Below are 27,633 nucleotides of genomic sequence, written 5' to 3'. Positions count from 1 at the left end.
GGCTACATGGTAAGATCCAGAAAGGAAGGAAGGAAGGAAGAAATAAAGGAGAAAAGGAAGAGGGGGAAAAATTGAAAAAGGATGTGAACATATATGAAACAAATATGACCAAAGCTTGATGTTCAAACCTGAGGCTAAGTTTATGGCTATTTAATGTATAATTATCTACTTTTTAAAATTAGCAAACACTTTCGTATCAAAATCCTAAATTATAAGAACTTATATAAGAATTATAAGCATTAAAGGAACAAAAAATAATTAAGTCAGTACGTGAAGTCTAGACTATTGGGCTAAACTCAAGAGACATTTTAAGATTAAAAGCAATCTCTAAGCCCTGCAGGGTGGTGCACACCTTTAGCCCGACACTCAGGAGGCAGAGGCAGGTGGCTTTCTGTGAGCTTGAGGCCAGCCTGGTCTACATAGCGAGTTCCAGGACAGCCAGGGCTGCATAGTGAGTCCCTGCCTAAAAATAAAAATAACCAATGTCTGAAACCATTTGACGATATAGATGCCTGCTGTGTTTTCAAGCAGCTCTCAACTTCTGATTCATTAGCTGTCTAAGAAGATACATGGCTTTCCATTGGCCTGGATGACCTCTTTCTTCCTGAGACCTGTGCCTCCTGTCAGCAGTGCCCTCGGCTACTGGATGCAACAGGACTTGGATGCAGGTGCACCCCCTGGGTTGGGGTTCCCTCCTGGCTGGTTCCCGGATGCAGCTGTGAAGGACAGGAAAGCACACAGCAGGTTACAGGAGGCTGCAGCAGACTTGCCTTTGACCTGTTTGGACCAAGCTCAAAGCTTGGCATGTGCAGAGAGCAGACCTGGGGGTCAGGAGAAGCAGGGGACCCAGAAGTGCTTCCCCACCTGAGAAGCAGTGCAGGGGAATAAATGGCAACCAAAGCCCATAAGACATGAGGAACTGTGGGGACTGACAAGGGACAGAGAACCATTTAGCTTCAGCCACTATCCTTCAGTGTACTGGTGTGGCCAGATCTTGAACTTTTAACAAGAAAAGCTAAAAAATCTGTTTTTGTTTTTAAATCTGGAGTATCCCAACTTTAAAATGTGGACAGCAAATTCACAATTTAAGGAAAAGCTCCTGGGCATAGCCCTTGCTTAGTATTCACTAGGCCCGAGGTTCAATTCACAGTATTACTATTTTCTTTTTTATGAGACAGAGTTTCTCTGGGTAGCCTTGGCTATCTTGGAACTCACTCTGTAAACCAGGCTGGCATTGAACTCATGGAGTTCTGCCTGCCTCTGCCTCCCAAACGCTGGGATTAAAGGCATGCACCACCACTGCCTGGCCTGTACTATTTTTTTTTAAATGACTTATTTATTTTATTTGTGTTGGTGTTTTGCCTGCGTGTATGTCTGTGAGAGGGTGTTGGATCCACTGGAACTGGAGTTACAGACAGTTGTGAGCTGTCATGTGGGTGCCAGGAATTGAACTCAGGACCTCTGGAAGAGAAGCCAGCGCTCTTAACAGTTGAGCCATCTCTCCAGCCCCTGGACTGTACTATTTTTAAAAAGGAAAACTGCTACGTTCCATGTTTACACAAACCTGCTTCTTTTCCCAAAGACAGTTTATGCCTTTGTCTTTCTGTCTGTCTCTCCCTCTCTCTAGTTGCATTTATTAGTTGGGGGCGGGCACACATGCCACAGCACATGTGGAGGTCAGAAGACCCCTTTCAGGAATCAGTTCTCCCCTTTCACCTCCTGAAGCAAGGTCCCTTGTCTCTGCTGCACTGTGTAACGCCCCATCCTGCTCTAGAAATGCTGAGGTTGCTGAAACATGACACTCCCTCTGGTGTTTAGTGGGTTCTGGGACTAGACTCAGGTTATCAGATTTGCATAGCAAGTGTTTTTATGAGCTGAGCCATCTTGCTAGCCTCCCCTTTAGTTATTGCGTTTTGTTTGTTTGTTTTGTCTTAAAAGAAGGCTGGCCTTAAACTCAAAGTAATCTTCCTATCTTAGTCTTCTGAGTGCCGGGATTACAACCATGTGTCCCTATGTTCAACTCCACACAACCCCCCCATGTATACATGATTGTTTATGAGTGTGGGGGGTGCAATTCATGTGTATGAGTTCAGATGTGTACATACCATGGTACACATGCAGAAGAAGGTCAAAGGACAACCTTAGATGTCAGTCCTCGCCATATTTGAATAAGGGTCTCTTGTTCATTGTAGTGTATTTGAGGCTAGCTGGCCTGTGATTCCCCACCTCTATCTCTGTCTCTGTCTGTCTCTCTGTCTCTGTCTCTGTCTCTGTCTCTCTCTCCTGCATGGCATCTGACTTTGTGTGAGTTCTGGAGATCTGAACTCGGGTTCTCATGCACATGTGCCAAGCCCTTTACCGTCTGAGTCATCTCCTCTACACGTGGGTCTTACTGTGGACACAGGCAGGCAGCCCCCTGCTGGTCTCAGCCCTGGGCAGTGTGGAGTCTTTCTGAGGCTGCCACTAACAGTCTCACAAGTCAAATGCACTTTGAGTTCAAGGGAGATCTTTCCAGCTGTAGTACTAGGTGAGGGTGCTGTAGAGGGTAGATAGGCCTCTTTCGCTAGCAATGTACAAGCCAAGCCTCATGGTGGTAAAGCTAGGATTCAAGTAGACAAATGGCCGGAGAGTCAGCTTTTGAAATTCTTTCCAACTAATAATGCCAGGCACAAATGTCTGCAGTCTTAGAATCAGAGTCTACCTTATGTGCAACTACAGGAGCATTCCTAGAGCCCCTCGGCCTCAGTCGAGGAACGAGATACTGACTGTGTGGCTTGACCATAAACACTTCACCTCCAGCAGCCTCAGGGACCTCCCGCACAGAATGAAGGCAAATAGTTCAGGCCCAGATGCGCTGCATACTGAAAGTGTGCCAAAGCAAGACTCCGCCTTGCCTCTTCTGCACACCTTGCTTGGCTGCCTCCTGCTTCTGCTTCTCCTCCTCCAGCGCCTTCATCTTGGCCTCATACTCATCAGCCAGTGCCTTCCACTCTTTGCGGTTGTTGGTAATACCATCCAGCATGGGTGTAATCTCCTCATGAAAACGGGAGAATTCCTGAAAAGGAGAAGTGGAGGAGAGACAGTGAGTGGGAGGGAGGGAGGGAGGAAGGAGGAAGGGGAAGGGGGTAGGGGAGAATGAAGCAGGGCCCTGCCCTAGGACTCCGGCTCAAAGTGAGGTATATTCTGCCTGGCACTGGAGTGGGCTGCCTGTCATGCCTGCTGGCACTAGGGAACCTTTCCTTCCCCTGCTTGGAGCCTTCCTACAGGGCCATACCTTCAGGGTGAAATGTTAAGCTTAACATGCCATTCACTGATCTCTATTCTTTCACCCTCTGGAAGTCCCGGGCACCCCAAATCTCACTCTGTGAGTGTTTCCTTCCATCTGTGGACTTCCTACAGCTGTCTCTTAGATGGAACATTCTACCTTTCCCCCCATTCCTCAGGGTCCCCACTTCCCTAAACACTCTCCCTGGGAAACCTTTTCTGACCCCTTAGGTAAACTGAGTTCCATTTAATGTCCCCAAAGCCCTCTCCAATCACCTCTCACTTCCCTATATGACTCCCTTTGCCTGCCTCTCCCAGAGGATGACGTCTGGAGATGGCAGGAACCCTGGCTGGCTCATCCCCTCAGTTGGTTCTGGCTTAGCACTGGTCTAGAACACACAAATACTTCATAAACATTCACTGGGCGAAACTGGGTTATTGAGATTATTCACTTGAATTCCCGAAACTCTAAGGGTTGAATAACACCTTGAGCACACAATACACTTCAATCTGTGGGGCAATTTATCTCCTTGGGTCTTTTGAGCCACTCCCCACCCCCATGAGTGTTGTCCCTCCACTCCTGCACTCGTAGGTGAGAGGATGGAATGTAGATTGATGAAGTAGGTTTGCTGAGGTGAGGAGGGTCTATTACAGTCAGGGCCAACAGTGCTCAGAGATGCCTGAGTTGTGGTCTAGGCTCTACTAGCCGCTGTGTGACTTTGGACAGTCACCGCCTAAGCTCACTTTCACCTAGACAGTATTGCGGTAACAGCACCTACCTAAGGGTGGTTGGGATTAAGCCAGAAAACACAAAGCCCAGCACCCCCATTCATAACACTGCTGCTGGCAGTGTGAGCATCAGCTATGCTGTCTTGTTGACCAGATGGCCCTACTTGCTCTGTGTGGTAACAGAGGTACTCTTGACCCCTCTGGCATCACTTGTTCATCTTCCCTGAAAAAGAATTACAGCTCATACTGTAGAAAGCCCTGGCCTGGTGTTAGGTGCCTGGGCTCCAGTCCTGCTCCCTAGGTGGGTCCAGAGATGCTGGCTCTGCTACTTATCATTTCTCACCTCACATATAATGTGGCCAAAGATAATAGTAAATGGGAGGTGGAGTCAAGCACGGTGGTGCAGTGATGTTATACCAGCACTTTGGAGGCTGAGGCAGGAGGATCATGAGTTGGAGGTCAGCCTGGGCATAGCCAGACCAAGTCTCAAGAATGAAGAGGGGGCAGGTGGATAGTGGAGATGGGTTTGGCAGTGGAGAGCCTCACTAATCTGAACAAGAACTCCAGGAGAAATTCTGGCTTACCTCTTCACAATATTATTGTTCCCATAAAAGCATGCTTAGTCATTTATATATATTGAGAGTTTATTGAGCAAGTAGGAAGAACCAAGCTCCACTCTGCTCTATAGAGCTGTCCTGAGAACCAAGTGTCACTGGAGCTGAAAACTGTTCTGCAAAGCATCACACTCTTGCCAGGGTTCATTATCCCTGCTGTCCCCTGGACTCTGAGCAAGCCTACCTTATAGACAAAGGTGCACACAAAGTCAATGAAGCCGACTTGAAGCTTGGGAAGCTCATCTGCCTTGTTTCTGTCCATCATGGGCTGTCATAGGAGAGAAAGAGTTAATGGCCTGGAGCAATAATAGGGATTCACCCAACCTAAGAAACATTCTTGCTAAGAAGAAGAAGAAGAAGAAGAAGAAGAAGAAGAAGAAGAAGAAGAAGAAGAAGAAGAGGAGGAGGAGGAGGAGGAGGAGGAGGAGGAGGAGGAGGAAGAGGAGGAGGAGGAGAGGAGGAGGAGAAGAAGAAGAAGAAGAAGAAGAACTAGAAGGGTGATACTATCACAGGTTCAAGGTCGTCCTCCATACACAGTGAGTCTAAGGTCAGCTTGCAATGTGTGAGACTCTGTTTCAGAAATAAAATAAGATAAACAAAACCCTAAGCTCACCAAGCTTCCAGATTTGACTAGCAATTTGGAGAAAATATGGAAGACAGAGGGGAACATGTTAATGAGCTTGCAGAATGTAAGTGACTGAGCCAAGGTATGGGAAACAGCACCCAAACAAACACCCACTGTCTTTATCAATTACATGGAGGGAGAACAAGAGTCAAAGCTAGAGGGGGAGGGGGAGGGGGAGAAAAGAGAGAGGAAGAGAAGAGAGGAGGAGGAGAGGGAAGAAGAGAGGAGGGGGAGGGCAACGGGCCGCTGCTTCCGTGATGCGTCAAAGCTGGAGCTCCACTGCATTTGGATTCTGATTTGGACAAATCAACAGAATTCTTTCTCTCCCTCAGAGTAAACGAGCAGGGAGGGGCTGGGAGTGAGCTGCTGTTAAAGTATTACTGCTGATGTTGTAAGTGTGATGTGGTGATGGCTCCAGCTATGTTTGTATCTGTAATGAAATCTTCTCTCTTAGAGCACACAGTGTTTAGGAAGAAACAGCCACGTCTGTGATTCACATAAAATACTCCATCCAAAAGGGATGGGGGAATGCACTGGGCAGAATAGTTAAGACAAGAATGGCAGTTTTGCTAATTGTTGACTCTGGGTAACGGTACTAAGAGATCAGTAACTATTCAGTCAGCATTTAAAAAAAAAAAAAGATTTATTTATTTATTTTATGTATAGAAGTGCTCTATCTACATGTACATCTTCAGGCCAGAAGAAGGCATCAGATCCCATTTCAGATGGTTGTTGAGCCACCATGTGGTTGCTGGGAATTGAACTCAGGACCTCTGGAAGAACAGACAGTGCTCTTAACCTCTGAGCCCTCTCTCCAGCCCCCTTTAGAATGTTAAAAGAAAAGAGAAGACAGTGGGGCTGAGAGCAATGTAGATCATGACAGCTAGGCTCAAGTGGTTTCGGAGAAGAATATTAGCAAGTGGCCTAGAGACCATTCTTATAATTTGGCAAAGAATGTGGCTGCTTTTTGCCCCGGTCCTAAAAATCTACCTAAGGCAAGGCAAAAGAAGAGAGGAGCGAAGGAGGGAAGGTTACAAATCCTTGGGGGCACTATGTGTTCCTTTTCACGCTCTGCCTGTCTCACCTGCCTTTCCCTTCGCCGGACTCTTGCTGAAAGCTAATGTGGTGGGTGACCCATGAACCCTTAACAGCCTATCTACCCTCAGTAGTATTTGTCCTTCCCACATCTTCTTGCCAGCTATACCCTCAGGCCTTTGGGGACAGTTTCCTAATGGTCAGAAGCCAGTTGATTGTCCCAAGTCAGCAGCTCTCAGTGGTGAGATATGTTCCCAGATAGACAAGCTTCCTCTAACTGGCTCTGTGCGGTTAGAGGGGAGCCATGGTAAGTGGCCTCTGTACCTCTGTATCTGAAAGAGCATCAGTTTGGTATCCATTGGCCAAGCTCTACTTAGCTGAGTGAGATAAGGATCCACGTGTCAACAGCAAGACCCTCCAACTGCAGGGGGGGGGGGAATAATGGTAGAGCACGTGCTCTTGGCCCACATTTCTGTTCTCAAGGAATGAGGTTAAGCATGGTCTAAGGACCGGGTACCATCTCATCCCGAGGTAAGGTCACACAGCCCTGTGTCATTGGCCACACCTCTGGGTTAGGAAGAAACTGTACTCTCTTGACATCCCCACTGACACCCACCCTGACCCAGGCTCTACTCACAATGGGATTCTGTTGCAGTACTGTGCGCTCCAGGTCACCTTGCTCCCAGAATTCAGCAGCCACCAGCAGAGCTACCTGCAATGGATGGACCCGATCACACATGTACAGCCCCAACCCTCCTACCCCGACTCACACCTCACTTGTGTTTCAAGTTCAGCAAAGGGAGAAAGCCCAATTCCTTCCTTGGTACTCCCACTTGTCACTGGAGAGCCCAAGAGAGTGGAGTTGGGCTAAGAGTGTCCAGCCTCGTTAACTGCAGCCAGCAGTACTGAGCCTGCATCCCCCCCCCTGCCCCCCCCCCCCCGCTTCCAGAGCAGGAGGAGTCCACGTACCTTGCTCTGAACCTCCCAGGGCTTGGTGATGGCTGAGAGATCACAAGCGGTCATCATCATAGCCCTGGGCAAACAATAGTCTCAGTCAGTCCAAAGCCACTTAAAGCTACAACACCCAGTTAATTCAATTTCTCTCACTTTTCTCTGCCTGCTTCCCAACAGGTAACTTCATAATTTGTGAGGCAAAAGCCCACTCCCCACATTGTGAATACACTATCGATCTATACCACATGAGTGATGCTAGGCAGGAAGTGATGTTTGTGGGTCAGCAAAGTACAAACTCCTCCTGTCTCTTCAGTAAAATGGAGTCACTCAGGGCAAGGCACAGTCTGAGAAAACAATGTCTATATAATATAGAGTAACTTGGAGCAGGGTCCTGACTGATCTTAACAGTAATAGATACCCACTGTGCTCACAAAAGTCAAAAGGGTGTCATCTTGAAGAGATGGCTCAGCCAGCTGGGCATGGTGACACACGCCTTTAATCCCAGCACTCGGGAGGCAGAGACATCTGGATTGCTGTGAGTTCTAAGCCAGCCTGGTCTACAAAGCAAGTCTAGGACAGCCAAGGCTACACAGAGAAACCCTGTCTTGAAGAAACATAACAACAACAACAACAGAATGGCTCAGTCATTAGAATGCTTGCCCTGCAAGCTTAAGGACCCAAGTTTTGATTTGCACCACCCATGCACAATGCCAGGCATGGAGAGATGTCCCTAGAACCCCAAGGGGAAGGGGGAGCCCCCGGACTCACTGGTCGGTCCATGGCCAACTGGGAGCTCTGGTTTCATGTCTCACCCTGATGGAAAGGCAGGCTATGAATTCCTACACAGTGGGTATACCAAAGTATAGGAGGACTGGGGCAGAGAAGAACTGAATCCACAGAGGGAACAGAATGATAAAGCATTTCAGTGAGCTGTCCTGGGCTTTGAAGTTGTGCTGACTCATCTTATGTCAACCTGACACACAAACTGGAGTTATCTGAAAGGAGGGAACATCAGTTGAGAAAATGCTTCCATGAGATGCAGTTGTAAAGCTTTTTTTTTTCTTTCTTTCTTCTCCCCCACCCCTGCCACCCGAAACAGGGTCTTTCTGTGTAATAACCTTGGCTGTCCTGGATTCAATTTGTAGACCAGGCTGGCCTTGAACTCTCAGCGATGCACCTGCCCCTGCTTCCCGAGTGCTGGGATTAAAGGCATGCACCACGATGCCTGGCAAGCATTTTCTTAATTAGTGATTGATTGGGGAGGGCCTGGTTCATTGTGGGTGGGGCCATCCCTGGGCTGGTGATCCTGAGTTCTATAAGAAAGCTGACTGAGCAAGCCATGAGGAGCAAGCCAGTCAGCAGCACCCTTCCATGGCCCCTGCATCAGCTCCTGCCTCCAGGTTCGTGCCCTGCTTGAGTCGGGTCCTGACTTCCTTCGATGATGAACAGTGATATGCAAGTAAGTGTAAGCCAAACTTTCTCCCCAACTTGCTTTTGGTCATGCTGTTTTGTTGCAGCAACAGAGCTAAAGCAGAGTTAAGGTCCATGCTGAGGCTGCGCATGGTATGGGATCAGTAAGTGAGGGAGACTGAAAGCTCAGAGTATTGAGTCATCTTCTCGGAGCTGTGTTGCAGGAAGGAACCATGAAATCGAGGCAGAAAGGGCTTGCCTATAGCCATGCCTGATACAGAAGAAGCAGAAGAAGCAGGGGTCGACCTGGCTCAGACCACAGGCAGAGGCTTGGGGGAGAACAATGAGGGAGGCTGGACTTTGAACCAAGTTTTCAGCTTAGACTTTTTTTTTTTTTTTTTTTGGTTTTCCGAGACAGGGTTTCTCTGTGTAGCCTTGGCTGTCCTGGACTTGCTTTGTAGACCAGGCTGGCCTCAAACTCACAGTGATTCGCCTGCCTCTGCCTCTCCAGTGCTGGGATTAAAGGGGTGCACCACCATGCCTGGCTTCAGCTTAGACTTTTTAAAAGAAAATTATCTTTATATTTTCTTAATTTGTGTGTATGTGTTTATACACATCTGTGTGTACACATGTATGTGTCTCTACAGGTACATGTGTATAAGCGTGTGGATGACAGAGTCTAAGGTCAGATGTCTTTTCCAGTTGCTTCTTCACTTTATTTTTTGAGACAGGGTCTCTCACTGAACCTAGAGCTTAACTGACCTACACTGGCTGGCCAGAAAGCCCCAGGGACCCTCCTACATCTATCTTCCCAAGTCTTGGGGTACAAGAGTGTACCTCCAGTGCCTGCTTTTTTATATAAATGCTGGGGATCTGAACTCAGGGGTTTATATTTGCATGACAATCACTTTACTGCTGCCTCAGCTATCTCCCTAGCCTCATAGATGATTTATATAAGTAATCGCCTGTATATGGAGTATTTTATATCCTCTGGTGTAGAAGGCCATGCAGGTTACTCATAAAACATTAACACATTTAAATAAAAATCTTTAATTATGTAATGTGATTTTTTTTTCAGTGGATAAGTTTTTGAGTGGAAAGTTTTTGAGTGGTAAGCCCTCAGAAATGCCCATTTCATGGAAACATCTTAATGCTTTATAGTAACTTCAGAACACGTGCCCTGTGTTTTATATTAGATGTGTGTGTGCGCACATGTGATGTTTCTTAGTAAAGATATCAGGCAAATAAATAGTCAGCTATGCATACAAGGAGTCACCACCTCCCTGATACTTGTCATTGTCCCCAGGTTAAAACCGCAGGTGTGGCTTCAGGAGAATAAAGGATATTTGCTTTACTTGGCTGAAGGACACATGGAACCACTCCGGGAGATCTGGGAAACACACCCATGTGTTTTATAGACAGACTTGGTATGCCTAGGCATAAAAAGAGGGCCTTATAGCCCCCAGAATAGCTAATCCGAACCTCATGCCCTAAAGACAAGGCACTACAAGTCCTTTACCACCACCCCAGATGTGTCCTAGGGTCCCAGGTACTGTGTGAGGCATGGGGGATTCAGAGAGGTCCAGATGGGGCACATGGTCACTGGAGGAACACAGAGAAAACACTCACATGGAAATAAACTACATAGGGCAGTAAAGTACAAGGCACCAAAGAAGACCAGGAGGGGAGAGGAGTGCCTGAAGGTGAGAGCAACTAGTCCTGCCTGGGCCACCTAAGAGATAATAGCAGACCTGGGCCAAGAGCGGGCCATAGGAGCTCTCTGGTATGGACCAAATGCTGTGTTCCCTTACATCTATATGTTGAAGCCTTAATCTTGATGTGATGGTATTAGGAAATAGTGCCTTTTAGCAAGCAATTGGTGTTAGATGAGGCTATGGTGCCGCCATTAACTTGTTAAAGAAGGCCGAGGGAACACCTGGCACCAGAGTCCTGGTAACGGGAGGCCTGACGCATTCAGAAGAGTGGGCATGGGAGGGAGAACCTCAGGGACCCTTAGGAGCCTTGTTGGGGGAAGCCCAATCGAGCCAGGTATGGTGCCTCACGCCTTTAATCCCAGCACTCAGGAAGCAGAGGCAGGCGGATCTCTGAGTTTGAGATTAGCCTGGTCTCCAGAGGGAGTTTTAAGACAGCCAGGGCTACTCAAAGAAACCTGTCAGGTCATGGGGAAGGAGTGAGACCAGATCCAATGGATGTGTGGGTATAGACCATGCAGTGCGTGGGACTGGGGCAAGGTGCAGGGCTGCATCCTCAAAAAACAGGAAGATTTGAGGGGAAGAGAGACAAGGTCAGAACTACACCTCACAAAAGGTTTTGTTGTGGAGTCCTGCACTAGGGAGCCCAGGAAAGAAACCATTGTGGGAATGGGCAGGAGGTGGAAGAAATCGTCAAGAGAATGCCGAAGGGGTAATAGCAATTGAAAAGTAAACTCAACCTGAGGAAGAGGGGGGCATGGAGACGGAACAGGGTGAAGGAGGGTGTGTGTACAAAAAGAGTTGGGAAGATCTTGAGGGCTCAGGAACCAATGGCTTAACCTAAGCCAAAGTCACCACGGGGGAAGCGGTGGAGTTTAATGCCTCCACACAGGGCTTTAGAACCAGATCCAGGCAAAGTCTTCCATCTGTGTTTGATTTACAATGGCCAGAGCAAGATGCCTAAAGTCTTTCAGGTGAGTGTATAAAGTGAGATAGTCCTACCCAAGATTAGAGCCTATGAAATTCTGGTTTTGCAGGTCAGAAGGAATTCACTTATTTCACGTGGCTGTAACAGTCCTCCTGAGAGGTATTATGGTCAACACAAACCGTGGTTTCGTAAGCATGGCTTTCATTGTCATCAGCTTCTCCTCACTTTATCAAATTACCATTTAGGAGGGCAGCTGCTCGGAGAGCACAGCTTGCCAGAGCTCAGCTGAGTTCTTTCAACCTGGTTGACCCTCAAGGCCTTCTAGAACTTAGCTGTGAGGCCCAGCAGCCTTCTTCCTGCCTTCTGGCTGACTTTTAGGAGAAAGCATTCCAGCCTCCAGTGTCCTGTGAACGGGTGGGTAGGCAGGAGCAGGCCTTTTGTCTTAGGCTCCAGTCTTGACTGGGGTCAGTCACACTATTTGTGTGTCACCAGGTAAGTGACTGTTCTGTCTCTCAGGTACTCCCTTTTCTCCTTTGTAAAACGCTAGACCAAGAGCTGGTCAACTTTGTGCGACGGTCCTGGTGATGAATATTTTAGGCCTTGCAGAAAACATGGTCGCTCTTGGTCTGCTCAGCTCTATCTGTGGTGCAGGAGCAGCCGTATATAGGAAGGAGGCAGAGACTGTTGACTAGTCTTAAGTCAATTTGTCACAAGCTAGAGTTATCAGAATGGAGGAAAACTCAATCGAGAAAATGCCTTCGTAAGATCCAGCTGTAGCCAGGCAAGGTGTCGCACACCTTTAATCTCAGCACTTGGAAGGCAGAGGCAGGTGGATTGCTGTGAGTTCGAGGTCAGCATGTTCTACAAAGTAAGGTTAGGACAGCCAAGGCTACACAGAGAAACCATGTCTTGAAAAACCAAAAACCAAAAGCAAAACAAAACAAACAAAAAAAAATCCAGCTGCAAGGCATTTTCTTAGTGATTAATGGAGAAGGACCCAAGCCTCTGTGGGTGGTGCCATTCCTGGCATGGTGGTCCTTGCTTCTATAAAAAAGCAGACTTAAAGCCAGACGGGGGTGGTGTACATCTTTAATCCTAGCACTTGGGAGACAGAGTCAGGCCGACTTCTGTGAGTTCGAGGCCAGCCTGATCTACAAAGGCAGTCCAGGGCAGTCAGGGTGACTCAAAGAAACCCTGTCTCGAACAGCCAAAAACAAAACAAAACAACAACAACAACAAAAAATAAAAACCCAGAAAGCAGACTTAAAAACAAAAAAGGAAAGAAAGAAAAAAGCAAGCAAGTACACAGACTAAGAAAGCCATGAGGAGCAAGCCAGTAAGCAGCACCCTCCACGGCCTCTGCATCAGCTCTGCCTCCAAGTTCCTGGCCTGCTTGAGTTCCTGCTCTGACTTCCTTTGAATGCTAAAAATTCACATATTTTTTGGAAGCTTATGAACATACCTTAATTACCTTAATTGCTTTTGACAGAAGGAAGCCAGATGTGACTTCCAGGCCAGCCACAGCTGTGGAGAAGGCCTCATAAATCAACCAATAAAGCCAGAAGAAAAAAGGAAATGATAACAAATTTTCCATGATTGTCTTTCTACCAATAAAGTCATAAGATATAAGTTTTATTTATTTGCTAACTAATTTATTGATCGTTTTTTATGGAGGAAGGCGCCACGAAGGCAAAAAGAACCCACAGCCCATTACATCAGGGTCAAATTTTATTTACAGATGTGGAAGCTATTGTTTTGTTGTTGTTGTTGTTGTTGTTGTTTTTTGTTTTTTGTTTTTGGTGTGAAACAATATTTTTAATATTTCCCACAGCCACTTAAAAATGTAATTATCACCAGGCATGGTGGCACACATCTTTAGACCCAACACTTGGGAGGTTTGGGAAGACAGATCTTTGTGATTTGGAGGCCAGCCTGATCTACATAGTGAGTTCCAGGATAGCCAGGGCTATGTAGAGAGACCATCTCAAAACAAAACAAAAAAAACAAAAACAAAAACAACAAAAGAATTAGCTTTTCTTAGCTCATAAGTCCTATGAAATTAGGCAGCAGGCCCTACATCCTGGCCCTGAGGATGCTGAGGAGGATACTGAGGATGCTGAGGGCTTCCCACTCCTGGTTTAGCCACAATCAAGAATGCGAGGTGAAATTAAGAGAAGACAGAAAGGGTTCGATATGGAGTAGGAAGTCACACCCTTGCTCATGAGTTGGTGACACATCCTGGCCTTAGACAAGATAAGTAGGGCAACACAAGAAAGAGCTAAGCAGGGGTCGGACTCAGTGGTGTGACTGAGGACACAGCGAGGGGCTTGGTGTGGCTCTGAGGCCACAGGAAACTCACAACATGTGCACCTTCAAGACAGTCGAAGCACCAGAACACAGTGCTGGGGGTTTCCTTAAGCTGAACCCAAACTCTACAGACCAAGAGATCTTGGAAATATGGGTTTACAGAGCCATTAAAGATGTTAGCCAGAGAAAGAAAGAAAGTCAGATCTTGGGACAAAATCAAGCAGCTGCAGCTGCTGGGTGGGGGCAGTTAGAAGATGCCCGTGTACCCGAGCTTCCATAAGCTTTTGAGAAAGAAGGCAAAACAACCAACCTTGGCTGCAGAGCAGGGGGACAGGGAGGTCTGGATAAGAGGATAGTATATTATATACTATATGTTTTATATTATATTATATTATATAGGAAATGTGTTTACTGCTTATTGCGTGACTAGGGTCCTAAACGGTTTAGCCTGGTGGTTTAGAGACAAGTTTTCACCATACATTTAGGAAAGTGAAGTCTGGCTTTTCTATTTGGTGGTTGCTGGTTTGGCCTAAATTATTAGCCAAATAGAATCTTGCTGTCTCTCTTCTCCATCTCTCACCCCTCCCTCCCTTCTAACTAACTTTAGGAGGTCTCAGAATTTTCCTCCCTCACAGTTTAACTCCAAGCTAACACTTAGCACCTGGAGTTAGCATTGACCCCAGATTTAAGACTTCCATCTCACAGACTACCCTCACTTCGGAAGCCCACCATGGACATTGTGCCCGACATTAGCCACTCTTCTCTCTGGTTAGCTCTACCCAGGTGTGAGGACACCTATAATCTCTCCTGAGGGTCAGTAATTTGTTGGGTCAGCTCACAAAACTCAGGGAGACACCTCGCTTGCACTTGCCATGTCTTGTACAACCGAGAAACACAAATGAAAGAGAGGCATGGAAAGGCTGGCACTAGGGAAGTCCTCTTAGGGGTACAAGTCTCCCAGGACCTCCATGTGGCCACCAATCCAGGAGATCTCTGAACTCCTATGTTTAAATCATTTTATGAAGGTTTTGTCTTGTAGGTGTGGTGAATTAAACCCCACCTCCCTAGAGGGTAGAAATGAGGCTAAAAGCCCCAAGCTTCTGATAATGGGGTCTCCCCTAAGAAGCAGACCTCATTCTGCAACTCAGGAAACTCCAAGGCTCTTAGAACCTCTGTGACAGAAAACAGGGACAAAGACCAAGCCTATATGTCATTATATTACAGGAAGTGCCCCCCAAAGCTCCTCCTATCTAAGCCATGCTGCAAAGTATTCCACTCACCCCCCAGCTCAGCTCCAAGAGAATCCGAAAAAATAGATACTATCATCTTCCCCCACTGAGCTACAGGGGAAACCAAGGCGCAGGTGGGTGAAGTAACCTGCTAAGGTCATATCATCAGTAAGTGAGAGCCAAGACTCAAACCCACACTGCTTAGTACTGCAAGGACCAGAGACAAACTCCATTTTGAAAAAGAAATTTCATATTGTGTTAAACCTAGCCAAAGGCTGAACCTAGATGCCAGGAAAACCATAAACTAGTCTAAACAGAAAAATATTCCCTAGACACACAATCAGCTCACCTTGGGAAAGTCTAAATATACTCTCTGCTGGCCAAGTTGACCAGCAGGTGGTCTGGCACATAGCAACAACCAACTAGGAGAAGCCAGGCCAAAGTTCCGAACACTAATATAACTGCTTCAACCAATCTTCTCTGTGGGCCAACTTGCCCCTACACCTATTACCCAAGCATGAAACGTCAAGGTTTGTAACTCCTTGCTTGCAGTTTTTTTGCCCAAATGCCACCCAATCATATAAATGTAAAACCCATTTCTTTGTCTAAAAACCTATAAAAAGCCCTCTCAATTGAGACCTGGGGCCACTTCCCTGCATCTGCTGTGGCAGTGCATAGGAGGTGTGGCCTGGGTTCAAATCTGCAATAAAGACTTCCTTGCAATTGCATTTGAACTCCACTCTTGGGTGGTCTATTAGAGGAGTTTCTCAAAATTTGGGCATAACAGTACTAAGACTCTAATTGTATAGGATTGCTCCACTCTACCCAAGTGAGAAGTGTATCTGCTGAGAGGTTGAGAGGCCAGCAGATGCAACTGAAATCGCCTCACAGTGGTGCCTCTTGGCTAGGGAGACCCTTGTCCCTCAACATCCCTGCTGCTGTCTGAATTCATTTTTGATAGTCTCAGCTGGAGTGGGAAGCCTGTTACTGGCACCTGGTAGGTAAAGCCCAGGAATGCTGTTCAACATCCCATAGACATAAGGCAGTCCCACAACAGAGCGCTATTTGCTGTCCACATCGATGGCACTAAGGTTGTCAAACCTGGCTTTCTAGGTCTTCACACCATGTTCACTGAAGGCCTACTTACGTAGTTTTGAAAACTGAACCTTTTGGCCAGTTGAAACTGTTTCATCAAATATTATCTGCAAGGATCTAGTTTTCAATGCATTATAAATACTGGTAGCAATAAAATAATATTACTTCACTCTTCAAAATCCAAAGAAATCTAAAGAATCTAATAATTTAATATCAACCATTGTCATCTATGACAAAAAAAAAAAAAAAGCAAGTTTTCCCTCCTTAAACTTGTATTTTCACTTGACCTCTGTATATACATGGATGTCTTTCACTTGACCTCTGTATATACATGGATGTCTTTTTATCTGTGTACATACAGAATGCGCATAACAGTCTTCCCTGACCACCCTTTCATACTATCAGTAACCAAATATCTTGATTAGTTTCAGTCACTTCTGATCTTCCTCGTAAGCCTTTAATTGTTAATTTTTCCCCTTTGGATTAAGTTTTACAAGTAGTCCAAAGAACAAAATATATTATCTATTTATATAAATAATTATTTGATACTCAAAGTAATTGATTTTGGAACTTTCTTTTGCTTTGTTTTTTGTTTTTTGAGACAGGGTTTCTCTTGTAGTCTTGGCTGTCCAGGACTCTCTTTGTAGACCAGGCTGGCCTTGAACTCATAGAGATCTGCCTGCCTCTGCCTCCCAAGTGCTGGGATTAAAGGTGTGTGCTACCACATCTGGCTCCTAGGGTCAGATTTTTAAAGTTGGATAATAGATGAATGCCTCTTACTGCTAGACTGATAAAATCAGCATCTATTTTATGTGCACTGTTCATTTTTATAAATTCCCTGGAGGTGGAAGGAAAGGAGTTCTATTACAACAAATCACTCACTCTTTGAATTTTTCTGAGTTAACTGTTAAAAGTCATCCTGTTATTACACTGAGGGATCCATCTGCTGACAGTTCAATTACATTCTTCTTCCATTTTGTTGAAAGCCAACTCTAGAGGCTTGCTACTTCCACTTCTGGGATGCATGCCATGAAGACAGAACAAAGGCTTCTCAGAGGACTATTAATTACACCCCTGGCATGCCTTCAGGAACACTGTGTTAATCCAAGTTACTGAAAATGGGCAGGTGCATTAAAATATTATTAATTCTAATACATCTTTTCCAGTGTTATATTTTTATAAAGGGATTTTGTGTTAAAATGAGTTTCAATTTTGCTTTCAATGAAACCTTGAAGCTTCAGATTTCACTTGTTTAATTTGTGGAAATGTCTGCCATATAACATCGCTGGGAATGACAGACTTGTGCTGCCAGCTAAACCAGCCACACCAGAATCTGACCTGTAATTTTTCAATTCAGTAAACACATTATAATGTATCTCAATTACACCTACTTAGTCCTTTATTTGTATTTTCCTTCTTGCTTTTCTCATTTGTTTTTAATTTTAAGAAAAATAGAGATACACAGATGTACAGGTATGTAGGATAGGATAGATGGGTGGGTGGATGGATGGATAGACAGACAAATAGTGTTATGGCCTGGATCCTCAGTACTCCCTAAAGGCCCATGTGCTGACGGCTTGGTCTCTAACCCATAGAGCTCTTGCTGTGGAGTAGGGTTGGGTGAAAAGAAGTCAGGGTGTTCTCTTAGAAGGCCCTTCTTCTCCCTCTTCATTTGCTTCTTGGCCACCATGCACAGAGCAGGGCATGGCAGGCCTCCTCTGCCACATGGTATGACCACACTGTACTACTATACAGGCACAGACCCAAAGCAACAGGGCCAAGTGACCGCAGGCTGACCCACTGGAAACTGAATCACAAAAGAGCTTCCCTTTTTCAGGTGTCACAACAAAACACTGTCTAGAATAAATGGGCGACGAGAGATAACAGACTGATAGATGACAGACAGGGAGGCAGACAGACAAGCAGAGAGCTAGGCAGTAGTTAGGTAGAGTCCTACCTAACATCATGAGATTTGATCCCTTTAGCAATCAAAATATTTATACCAGGATCTGTTACTTTGCTCTAATAACATGGTCCCTGAATAGTGACACATCCTCTGAAGAAAGATATAATTGGTTTTTGTTGTTGTGTTTTTGGGTTTTGGTTTGGTTTAGTTTGGTTGGTTGGTTGGTTGAGTTTGGTTGGTTGGTTGGTTGAGTTTTTGTTTTGTTTTTAGTTTTTTGAGACAGGGTTTCTCTGTGTAATCTTGGCTGTCCTGGACTTGCTTTGTAGACCAGGCTAGGCTTGAATTCATAGTGATCCACCTACCTCTACCTCCCGAGTGCTGAAATTAAAGGCGTGCGACACCACTTGCTGGCTGATATAATTGGTTTTTGGGGTTATGGGAGTTGTTTTGGTTTGTTTGGGTTTTTTTCTTTTTTCTTTTTTCTTTTCTTTTTTTTTTTTTTTTTTTTTGAGACAGGGTTTCTCTGTGTAGCCTTGCCTGTCCTGGGCTCGCTTTGCAGACCCTTGTAGTGCTCCAGCTCCTAAAGCCTTTATGTTTTCTGAGCAGTAGGAGTGTCTTCTTTGCAATGTGCTCCTTTTGACTGTACCTTATATTACACCCATGAGGTGGCTTAGGATGAGGCACCTAGATAGCCTCAGATTGGAGGAACAAGTGACTTCAGGACTCAATATGTTATCCCTGTCCACTGACTCTGAGAAAGACTGGCTAGAGATTGAACTATTGTAAAACTTTTGAGACGGGCGTAGTGCTACATGCCTTTAATCTTAGCTCTCGGGAGGCTGAGGCAGGGAGATTCTGTGAGTTCCAGCATGGCCAGCTGGAATGGCTAGTCTAAATAGAGAATTCCAGGCTAGCCAGGGCTAATAGTGAGACTCTCAGAACAACAACAACAAACACAAACAACAGGCAAAAACCCCTTTTGAACAGCTGAAGGATGGGCTTCCAGGCTAGTGGGCAGCTGTAAGATGAGAGGGTACCTGTCTCCACGCTGCTTCTACACACTCTCCATCTAGTTACCTAGCCAAAGCTGTTCCATCCTCTAACGCAAAGTGGCAGACGTAAGTGAGGGATTTCCCAGAATTCTATGAGCCATTATGGAAAATCATAGAAATTGAGGAAGTCATGAGGATGCCTGACTCATATGTTTGTGAGAAATACAAGAAGCCTAGACGTGTGATTTGCGTCAGGAACGGAGGCAGGAGAATGTTACTATGCCACACTTACTTGGAAAGGAAGACGTGGGTGAGGGTGTAGCTGTGCCATCCCCTCAGCATGTGTCAAGACCCTGATTTTCATTTCTGAGACAGAGAGAGAGAGGGGGAGAGAGAGAGAGAGAGAGAGAGAGAGAGAGAGAGAGAGAGAGAGAGAGAGGAGAGAGTGGAGAGAGGAGAGAGAGGGAGAGAGAGAGAGGGAGAGCGAGAGAGAGAGAGAGAGAGAGGAGAGAGAGAGGGAGAGGAGGGAGGGAGAGAGAGAGAGAGAGAGAGAGAGAGAGAGAGAGAGAGAGAGAGAGAGAGAGAGAGAGAGAGAGAGAAGCATATCTCAGAGGAATGAGCTCTTAATTGTTGGATTTGACCCTAACTCCAGGCAGATAATAGTTCAGCAGTGACTCCATTGTAGAATGCCCAGCAAGGGACCACAGAGGAAAAAAACAAACAAACAAACAAACCTGCACACTCTGTGTCAATAGTGTTCTTTGTGAGAATATAGAGGGAAGTGAGTTTTGTTTTGTTTTGTTTTGTTTCCTCAGAATTTATGGACAGAGAAGGCCTGCAGCCCTTTCTCGGGCCTGTAATAATCAGAAGGGGCTTTGAAGACACACATGTTTGTAACATGTCCGTATTCAGATAGTTGCTCTGTTCTGTGGAGAATCTTGCACCGGGGCCAAAGTGCTGTAGGCAGCTCACGAAAGGGAAGAATGTGCCTGTGCTCTTTAACTGGGAGAAGGGTGGGATGCCTCTGCCTACTAAGCCCCTGCCTTGTTCAGGAAGATTAGCATTATGAAAGAGAACACTGATTCCCAAGCCCAGACAGGCCATGGAAGGCATTGACTTCCCTGGAGGAGATGAGGGCTCAGTGTGGAAACTACTTGTTAGACCGCCTGGCTTTTACCATAACCAAAGTCCTGTCCATGGTTTTCATTTGTTTGTTTAACTAAACATATCTTTGATTCTACATTTCTTTGCAAAGTCCATTCGATATACTGCGTTGTGGGAAAGCCCTGAAAGCCTTTAACCTGGGTTCTAATTGGTGGAAGTGGAAGTTGTTTTCAGTCCTCTCTGTGACTAGAGATCACATGGCAATGATTTTGATACACCCTTTGGTGCACACGTGGGTGAAAGCAGAGGTGGAGCTGCTGGGTCAGAGCAGTGGTTGTTGCAATTCTGACAGCGTTACAGTTTGGATATGAAGTAAGTGTCTCTCACAAGTTCCTATGTCCCTAGCTGGTAGTCCTCCTTTGGAAGTTCTGGAAATATTAGGAGGTGGAGGCAAAAGGTATGCGTCCTTGGGCACTGTGCCTTGTTCAGAGTCCCTCCCCTTCAGCCTCACTGCATCCTTTCTTTTGTGACGTGAAGAAGCCATAGTGTTCAGCCCAAGTGCCCAGGTCTGAGCAAGAGAGCTTGTGCAGAACACTGCCTTCCCCTTTCGGTGCCTTTGAGGCAAGATCTTGCTATCTAGCTCAGGCTTGCTTCAAATTGATTAGGTAGTCCAGACTGGCCTTGAACTACCTACTATCTCATCTTTGCCTCCCAAATCTTCTAGGATTAAAGTCTTATTCTCACTGGGCGTGGTGGCACACACCTTTAATCCCAGCACTCGAGAGGTAGAAGCAGGCAGATCACTGTGAGTTCGAGGCCAGCCTGGTCTACAAAGTGAGTCCAGGACAGCCAAGACTACACAGAGAAACCCTGTTTCAAAAAAAAAAAAACAAAAACAAAAAACAAACTAAAGCCTTATTCTCCTTGCCTTTAATTGTTCTCTCAGTTTGCTTGGTCAAAGCCACACAAGAGAAACCAGAACAGAAAACTGGTACTAGGGGTGATGGAATTTCTGTAACTTCTGAAAATGTCATTCTTAAGCCTCTGGAACTGGATTTTTCTTTTTCTTTTCTTTCTTTTAAAAAATGATTTATGTATTTATTGTGTATACAGTGCTCTGCCTGCATGACAGAAGAAGGCGTTAGATCACATTATAGATGGTTGTGAGCCACCATGTGGTTGCTGGGAATTGAACTCAGGACCTCTGGAAGAGCAGTCAGTGCTCTTAACCTCTGAGCCATCTCTCCAGCCCTGGAACTGGTTTTTGAGAGACATTTGGGTTTGGAGAAGCAGGGCAGTAAGTAGGTCAGCAAAGCACAGTGGGGGATTCTGATCGACACTCAGAAGATAGGCAGCACAGACAGTGTTCACAAGGTTCCAGGTGGAAGTGACGTCTCTATTAGGAATCAGATTGTAAGTCATCTGCATTCTGTCTGACAAATACTTTGTGTTCCGAGACTGGGGCTGAATTTAATAGTAATTTTCTACTTAATTTGATGGAGGAAATCTCAAGACAGCCTACATACTATTCAGCCCGTGGCATAGATATCGTTGGACACTTTTTATCCAGGTTGATAGTGAGAACTGGGAACGAAGGGAAGCATAGAAGGATGGGGAAATGTGCAGTCTGGCCGGAAGAGGAGTGAACTGTACTTGTGGGCAATGAGGATGTGGTTGTCGAAGAGATTGGCGCTATCACAAACAAAGCCACCATGAAACAAAAACAGACAGAAGCCACAGACTTTTCACTGAGACAGTAGGAAAAGCACTTCAATGATCTCAGGGCTAGAATAGACCTCACCTGTTCTGTCCTGGCTCCCTGCTCCCGCCCCCCCCCCCCCCCGCTCTCCACTCTCCCCCCCCCCCCCCCGCCCACCTCCATGCCCCCGCTTCAGTTTTATCTCAACTGGAAAACTTCTTTCTGAAAACAGCGAAGGTGTCCTCTCAAGTTTGCAGTCCCAGCTTCATGGGTAGTAGTGCCCGATTGTCCTCTGTAAAGACTACACATATTTGCCCTCCCAACACAGTAAACGAGACTGCCCACTCCCCTTGCTCTGGCCAGCACAGAATGTTGCCAAGAGGAAGGGCAAAACCCTGCCTCTCTCTGCAGTTCTGTTTTGGACTTCTCTCAGTTTGATGGATGTGCTCCACCGTCTTCATCTACAGCCCACGCTATTCCTTTTTTTGGCAAGCATCTGTGTGTGCCTTTTGTCTTTTTTCTGTTGACTTAGCCATTTTCTTGAATGGTATTAACACTGACTGTGGAAATTAGCTGCTTTTCTGTTACAAGTATTATGAATCCTTTCCCTCAGCTTGTCACTTGAATTCTGTCTTTAGCTTTGTGTGCGTGTGTGTGTTGTGCAAATTCTTAATTTTCTTTTCTCTCTCTCTCTCTCTCTCTCTCTCTCTCTCTCTCTCTCTCTCTCTCTCTCTCTGTGTGTGTGTGTGTGTGTGTGTGTGTGTGTGTTGAGAGAGGGTTTCTCTGTGTAGCCTTGGCTGTCCTGGACTTACTCTGTAGACCAGGCTAGCCTCGAACTCACATCAATCTGCCTGCCTCTGCCTCCCAAGTGCTGGGATTAAAGACGTGCACCACCACGCCTGGCAATTCTTACTTTTCTTTTCTTTCTTTCTTTCTTTTTTTTTTTTAAGATTATTTGTTTATTTATTTATTATACAGTGTTTTGCCTACATGTGTGCATGCATGCCAGAAGTGGGCACCAGATCTCATTATAGATGGTTGTGAGCCACCATGTGGTTACTCACAATTGAACTAAGGACCTTTGCAAGAGCAACCAGTGCTCTTAATCTCTGAGCCATCTCTCCAGCCCAATTCTTACTTTTCTTTTCTTTTCTTTTTCTTTCTTTCTTTCTTTCTTTTTTTTGTGGCTCATGTCTTTTGTTGTTAATTTATTTATTTATTTATTTATTTATTTATTTATTTATTATGTATATAGTACTCTGCCTCCATGTATACCTGCAGACCAGAAAAAGGCAGCAGATCACATTATAGATGGTGGTTGCTGGGAATTGAACTTTGGACCTCTGGAAGAGCAGTCAGTGCTCTTAATTGCTGAGCCATCTCTCCAGCCCCCCTTACTTTTCAAATAGTCAAATTTACCCAATTATTTTCATAGCTTATGAATGTTAAGTCTCACTTAAAATTTATTCTGAAACTATTTCTTTTAATTTTCCCACTGCTCCCCCTCCCATTATTTAAAAATTCTAGGTTCAAGCTGGATGTGGTAGCGCATGCCTTTAATCCCAGCACTTGGGAGGTAGAGGCAGGTGGATGTCTGTGAGTTCGAGGCTAGCCTGGTCTACAAAGAGAGTTCCAGGACAACCAGGGTTATTACACAGAGAAACCCTGTCTATAAAAACAAAACAAAAACAAACAAAGATAGTGTTATATATCGGAGTGAGACAAGAGTTTAACTTTGTAGCCACCCTGCTTTACCAAGGCCATGTATGAATGAATGCCTTTCTCTACTGATAGAAAAATCTCCCTTTAGAACATGTAGGTCCTTTAAAGTAGAACTGCCCTGTCGATTTCGGCACTTACTCATGTTTAGGAATGAACTACCATATTTTCCTTCTGCTTCAGAATTTCCTGGCTACTCTGGGCAGGGGCATGAGTGGGGACACACGCATGCCACAGCACTGGTGTGGGGGTTAGGGAATACCTTTCAGGAATCAGTTCTTGCCTAACACCTTGCTGAAGCAAGGTGTTGCTTGGCTGCATACTCCAGGGTAGTCTGTAAATTGCTGAATGACTTTCCTGTCCCTGCCACCCATGTACCATAGGAGTACTGAGGTGACAGATGCTGAAAAGTGTGTGTGTGTCTGTGTGTTCATGTATGTTCATGTGTGTGCAAGTACATGTGTGTGTGTGTGTGTGTGTATGCATTTGTGTATATCTAAGAGGTATTCAAGGCAACCTTGAATATTGTTTTCAGGAGCAATCTACCTTGCTTTTCAAGGTTTGGTTGGCTTTAACCTGAACAAGGCTAGGCCTGATGGCCAGTGAGACCCAGAAATCCTCTAGCTCCACCTTCCCCATGCTGGGAGCTCCACTATGTCTGGCTTTTAAAATATATTTTCTGGGCATTAAACTCAGGTCTTTGCACTCGTATTCTACCATCAGTATATATTTTGTTCAAAATTTGAACACTGCATCACTTTGCTACTCAAATCCTTGATTTTATCATTGAAATGCTTCAAATATTAGGCTTTGTGTATGCAGATATATAAAAATAATAGCAGCATACTGGCTTGTGTTTTCAGTGCTAAAATAAAAGTTAAACATATGTCACAACTTATGTCATTCAGTTTGGACACAGCTTCATGCTTTCAAATCTGAGAGTCCTCTAAAGTGGCAAGTGTCCCAGGGCCCTGCTGAGAGTAGGGAGAGCTGTGGATGTAGCCCCCACCCTCTGGACCCCAGGCTGGTGAGTGTCAACCCTGCCTTGACTCACATAACAATTTCCTTCCGTGTCTGCTCCAGCATCATGTACTGGGTCCACTCCTGGGTACTCTCATATGTCTTTGACTGATCCACGATCTTCTGGAACATTGTCCTTTTCCTGAAAGAAACACCAGTTTGTTGAAGAGATCAAGTGTAAGAATGGGCCTAGATCCTCCACACATATGTGGTGGATGTGCAGCTTGGTCATCATATGGGTCCTCTAACAATGGGACTAGGGACTGACTGACTCTGCTGCCTACCTCTGGATCCCTTTTCCCTGGCTGGGCTGCCTATCAGGCCTCAGTGGAACAAGTTCTACTGTGACTTGAGGTACAAGGGTGCCTTGGTACCCCTTGGGGGCCTCCTCTTCTCTGAGAAGGAGAAGGGGGATGCAGAGAGGGATGTGTAAGGATGGGACTGGGAGAAGAAGAAGGATGGGGCTGGGGTCAGGCTGTAAAGTGACTTTTAAAAAAGAACAGGGCAACAAATGGGGTAGGGGGCACTGGTGGCACACACCTTTAATCTCTGCACTTGAGAGACAGAAGCAGGCAAATATCTGAGTTTGAGGAAAACCTGGTCTACAGAGTGAGTTCCAGGACAGCCAGGGATACCCAGAGAAACCCCATCTTGAACCCCACCCACTCAAAGAAGAAAGAAAGAAAGAAAGAAGAAAGAAAGAAAGAAAGAAAAAGAATGAGGCAACAGCTGGGCTACTAACATGGGCTGTTCCAGATGGAGAAGTTATTAAATTCACACAGTTAACCAAACAACATGGAGAAAACTATGGCCTTGGGATAAAGACTGCTCTCTAGAGTAGAGATCACTGATCTGTGTAAGACGGGTGTAAGAACATCCACCTGGCAGAGATGATGTGTTGGGCCTGACACAGAACGAAGGTCAGTAGAACCTGTGACATTCGCTACGACAGCCATTGCTAATACCGAAGTGAGGAGAAGCACCTACTTGAAATACAGAGCAAGGTCTGTGGCAATGATTGCAATGTCCATCATGTGGATCGCATGCTCATGCTGCCGGCGATTGAGGTTCTGGAAGATATTCAAGTTCTAAAGAAAAGAGTTAGGCACACTTTGAGCCAGTCGCTCTCCTTCTGGTGGCCACCCTAAATGACGGCAGACAATGGACACCCGTAGCCAATGGCAAGAAGGCTGTCTGTGCTCATGCAGCCTTCCTATGAGTTGGGGGTTACTGTACCTCGTCTCTCAGCAGTGTTTTGCCAAACTCCAAATGATGCCTTTCCAAAATGGAGGACCCATGGAGCTTGGCCAGGGGGTTCTGTGACCTAAATGAGGGAGGGAGGGGGAGGGAAAGAGAGGGAGTGGGAGGGAGAGGGAGGGAGGGGAAAGAGGGAGGGGAAAGAGGGAGGGACAGAGGGAGGGAGAAAGGGAAAGAAGGAGGGAGAGAAGGAAGGAGGGAGAGAGGGAGAGGAGGAGGGAAAGAGAGGGAGGGAGGGAGAGGGAGAGGGAGAGAGAGGGAGAGGGAAAGAGAAAGAGAATATCAATCTAGAATAGCCAAGATGGAGACTAAGATATTATAATCCAGTTCTGCCATCTCCTAATTCTGTAGGCAGATGCTAAAGCAGAAGCAGCAGGAAGGGTCTTGCACAAAATAAGAATGAAACAGTGGAAGATGAGGAGCAGATGTCAAATGTCCCGACTTTGTCTCTGCCTTCGTCACAAGTGACTGAGGCTCTTCTGGGTCATGGACTCTTTAGACATTGTTATTTTAGAGAGATATCTACACACACACACACACACACACACACACACACACACACACACAAGTTTTAGGGGAAGTCACTGAATTCCCACGAGAAAGAAATGTTGGTTCATTCGTTTGTTCTTTTCGTCTTTCTTTTTTTTTTTCTAATTTAGTAAATATTTGTTGAACACTGACCTGACAGTGCTATGCCTAGCGCCCAGAGTCCCATAGTGTAAAATGTAACATGATCCTTGGAGCAGCTATCTAGGATAGTGAGAGAATGTGGCAAAGCATGGATTCCAGTGCTCGGAATGTCCTATAGGCTGTGGGCCTGAGTGGAATCCCAGTGTTCTCATGTAACACATGTGAACTACTTAGTTTTTTCCCCCTCAACTTGACAAAGGCGTGGTTGTCTGGAATGAAGGAACCTCAACTGAGAAAATGCTTCTTTCAGACTGACCTGTAGGCAAGTCTGTGGGCACATTTTCTTGATTAATGATTACTGTGGAAGGTTTAGCCACAGGAGAGAGTGCCACCCTGAGGGAGGTGGTCCTGAGAGGTGTAAGAAAGGCAGCTGAAGGAAAGCTTGAGGAGCAAGCCAGTAAGCAGTGCCCTTCAGCCTCAGCCTCAGTTCCTGCGTCCAGGTTCCTGCCTTGAAGTTCCTGCCCTGACTTCCTCAGTGATGGAAGTAGATGCAGATGTAGATGAAGATGAAGATAAACCCTTTTCTCCTCCAGGTTGCTTTTGGTCATTGTATTTTCTCACAGCACCAGGAACCCAATTAAGAGACTGAGGTAACACCCACGTTTCCCATCTCCTGGAGGCCACTTACATTCCTTGTTGGTAGGCCCTTCTGACATCGTCAAAGACAACAGATAGAATCTTATCTTTTCCTAACTTCCTGCCTTCTCCTCACCAGGACCCTTTGGACTTGCAGAGACCATCTTGGGTCACACCCCAAGCTTCTTGACTCAATCATCACAGAAAAGTACCTTGTGAGTGTCAGTCAATATCCACACTCTGGGATTTGGGAAATCTTTACTCCATTTACCATAGGACTGGCCTAAATCCTAAGTGCAAGAAAGGTGGGGGGCTGGGAACAGTGGGGCCTCAGTCTAGGGTAAGCCAGTCTAGGGTAGGAGAGAAGTGGGGGGGGGGGCTGTAAGACCTGACTCACTTCATCTGGTAGAGGTTGTTCGTGCCTCTGTGGTCGATGTCATGACAGAAGGCAGCAGTGACCATGGCCAAGGCCTCCAGATCAGTGAAGTACCGCTTCAGCTTTCCTGTCTGGAAGGACATTAGAGGTGTGAGTCACCTGGCCACCACTTAGTGGGATGGAAGCAAGGCAGAGCGATAGGCAGACAGGGCAGGATTGGCGCCTGTATGTGTGTCTGGTTGTTTGTTTTAGTTTTTGACACAGGGTCTCACGTATCCCAAATTTACCTGGAACTCATCTTTTAAATTTTTTGCTATATTTCTCCCTCCTCCTCCTCTCTCTCTCTTTCACCCTTCTCCTCCCTCTCTCTCTTTTCCTCTCTCTCTCTCTCT

The 27,633-nt window shown here is 45.9% G+C and overlaps 1 protein-coding gene across 2 annotated transcripts in view; it reads right to left on the bottom strand.

Annotated features, from left to right (window-relative positions):
• Positions 1 to 574: 574 nt before the first annotated feature.
• Positions 575 to 27,633, bottom strand: part of Pde6a (phosphodiesterase 6A) — a 61,633-nt gene continuing 34,574 nt past the window's right edge. For both annotated transcript variants that reach the window (XM_051163381.1, XM_051163383.1), the window contains 9 exons: positions 27,263 to 27,372; positions 25,579 to 25,666; positions 25,330 to 25,430; positions 24,377 to 24,484; positions 7,237 to 7,300; positions 6,905 to 6,979; positions 4,792 to 4,875; positions 2,908 to 3,055; positions 575 to 716 (listed from right to left, as the gene is read on the bottom strand). In XM_051163381.1, the coding sequence (XP_051019338.1) occupies positions 640 to 716; positions 2,908 to 3,055; positions 4,792 to 4,875; positions 6,905 to 6,979; positions 7,237 to 7,300; positions 24,377 to 24,484; positions 25,330 to 25,430; positions 25,579 to 25,666; positions 27,263 to 27,372 (855 nt within the window). In that variant the 3' untranslated portion in view covers positions 575 to 639. The remainder of the gene's footprint in view (positions 717 to 2,907; positions 3,056 to 4,791; positions 4,876 to 6,904; positions 6,980 to 7,236; positions 7,301 to 24,376; positions 24,485 to 25,329; positions 25,431 to 25,578; positions 25,667 to 27,262; positions 27,373 to 27,633) is intronic.

This window comes from Acomys russatus, chromosome 20 (genome assembly GCF_903995435.1).
Source record: "Acomys russatus chromosome 20, mAcoRus1.1, whole genome shotgun sequence".
NCBI classification, from domain to species: domain Eukaryota; kingdom Metazoa; phylum Chordata; class Mammalia; order Rodentia; family Muridae; genus Acomys; species Acomys russatus.
This window is presented reverse-complemented; position numbering and strand designations above follow the sequence as displayed.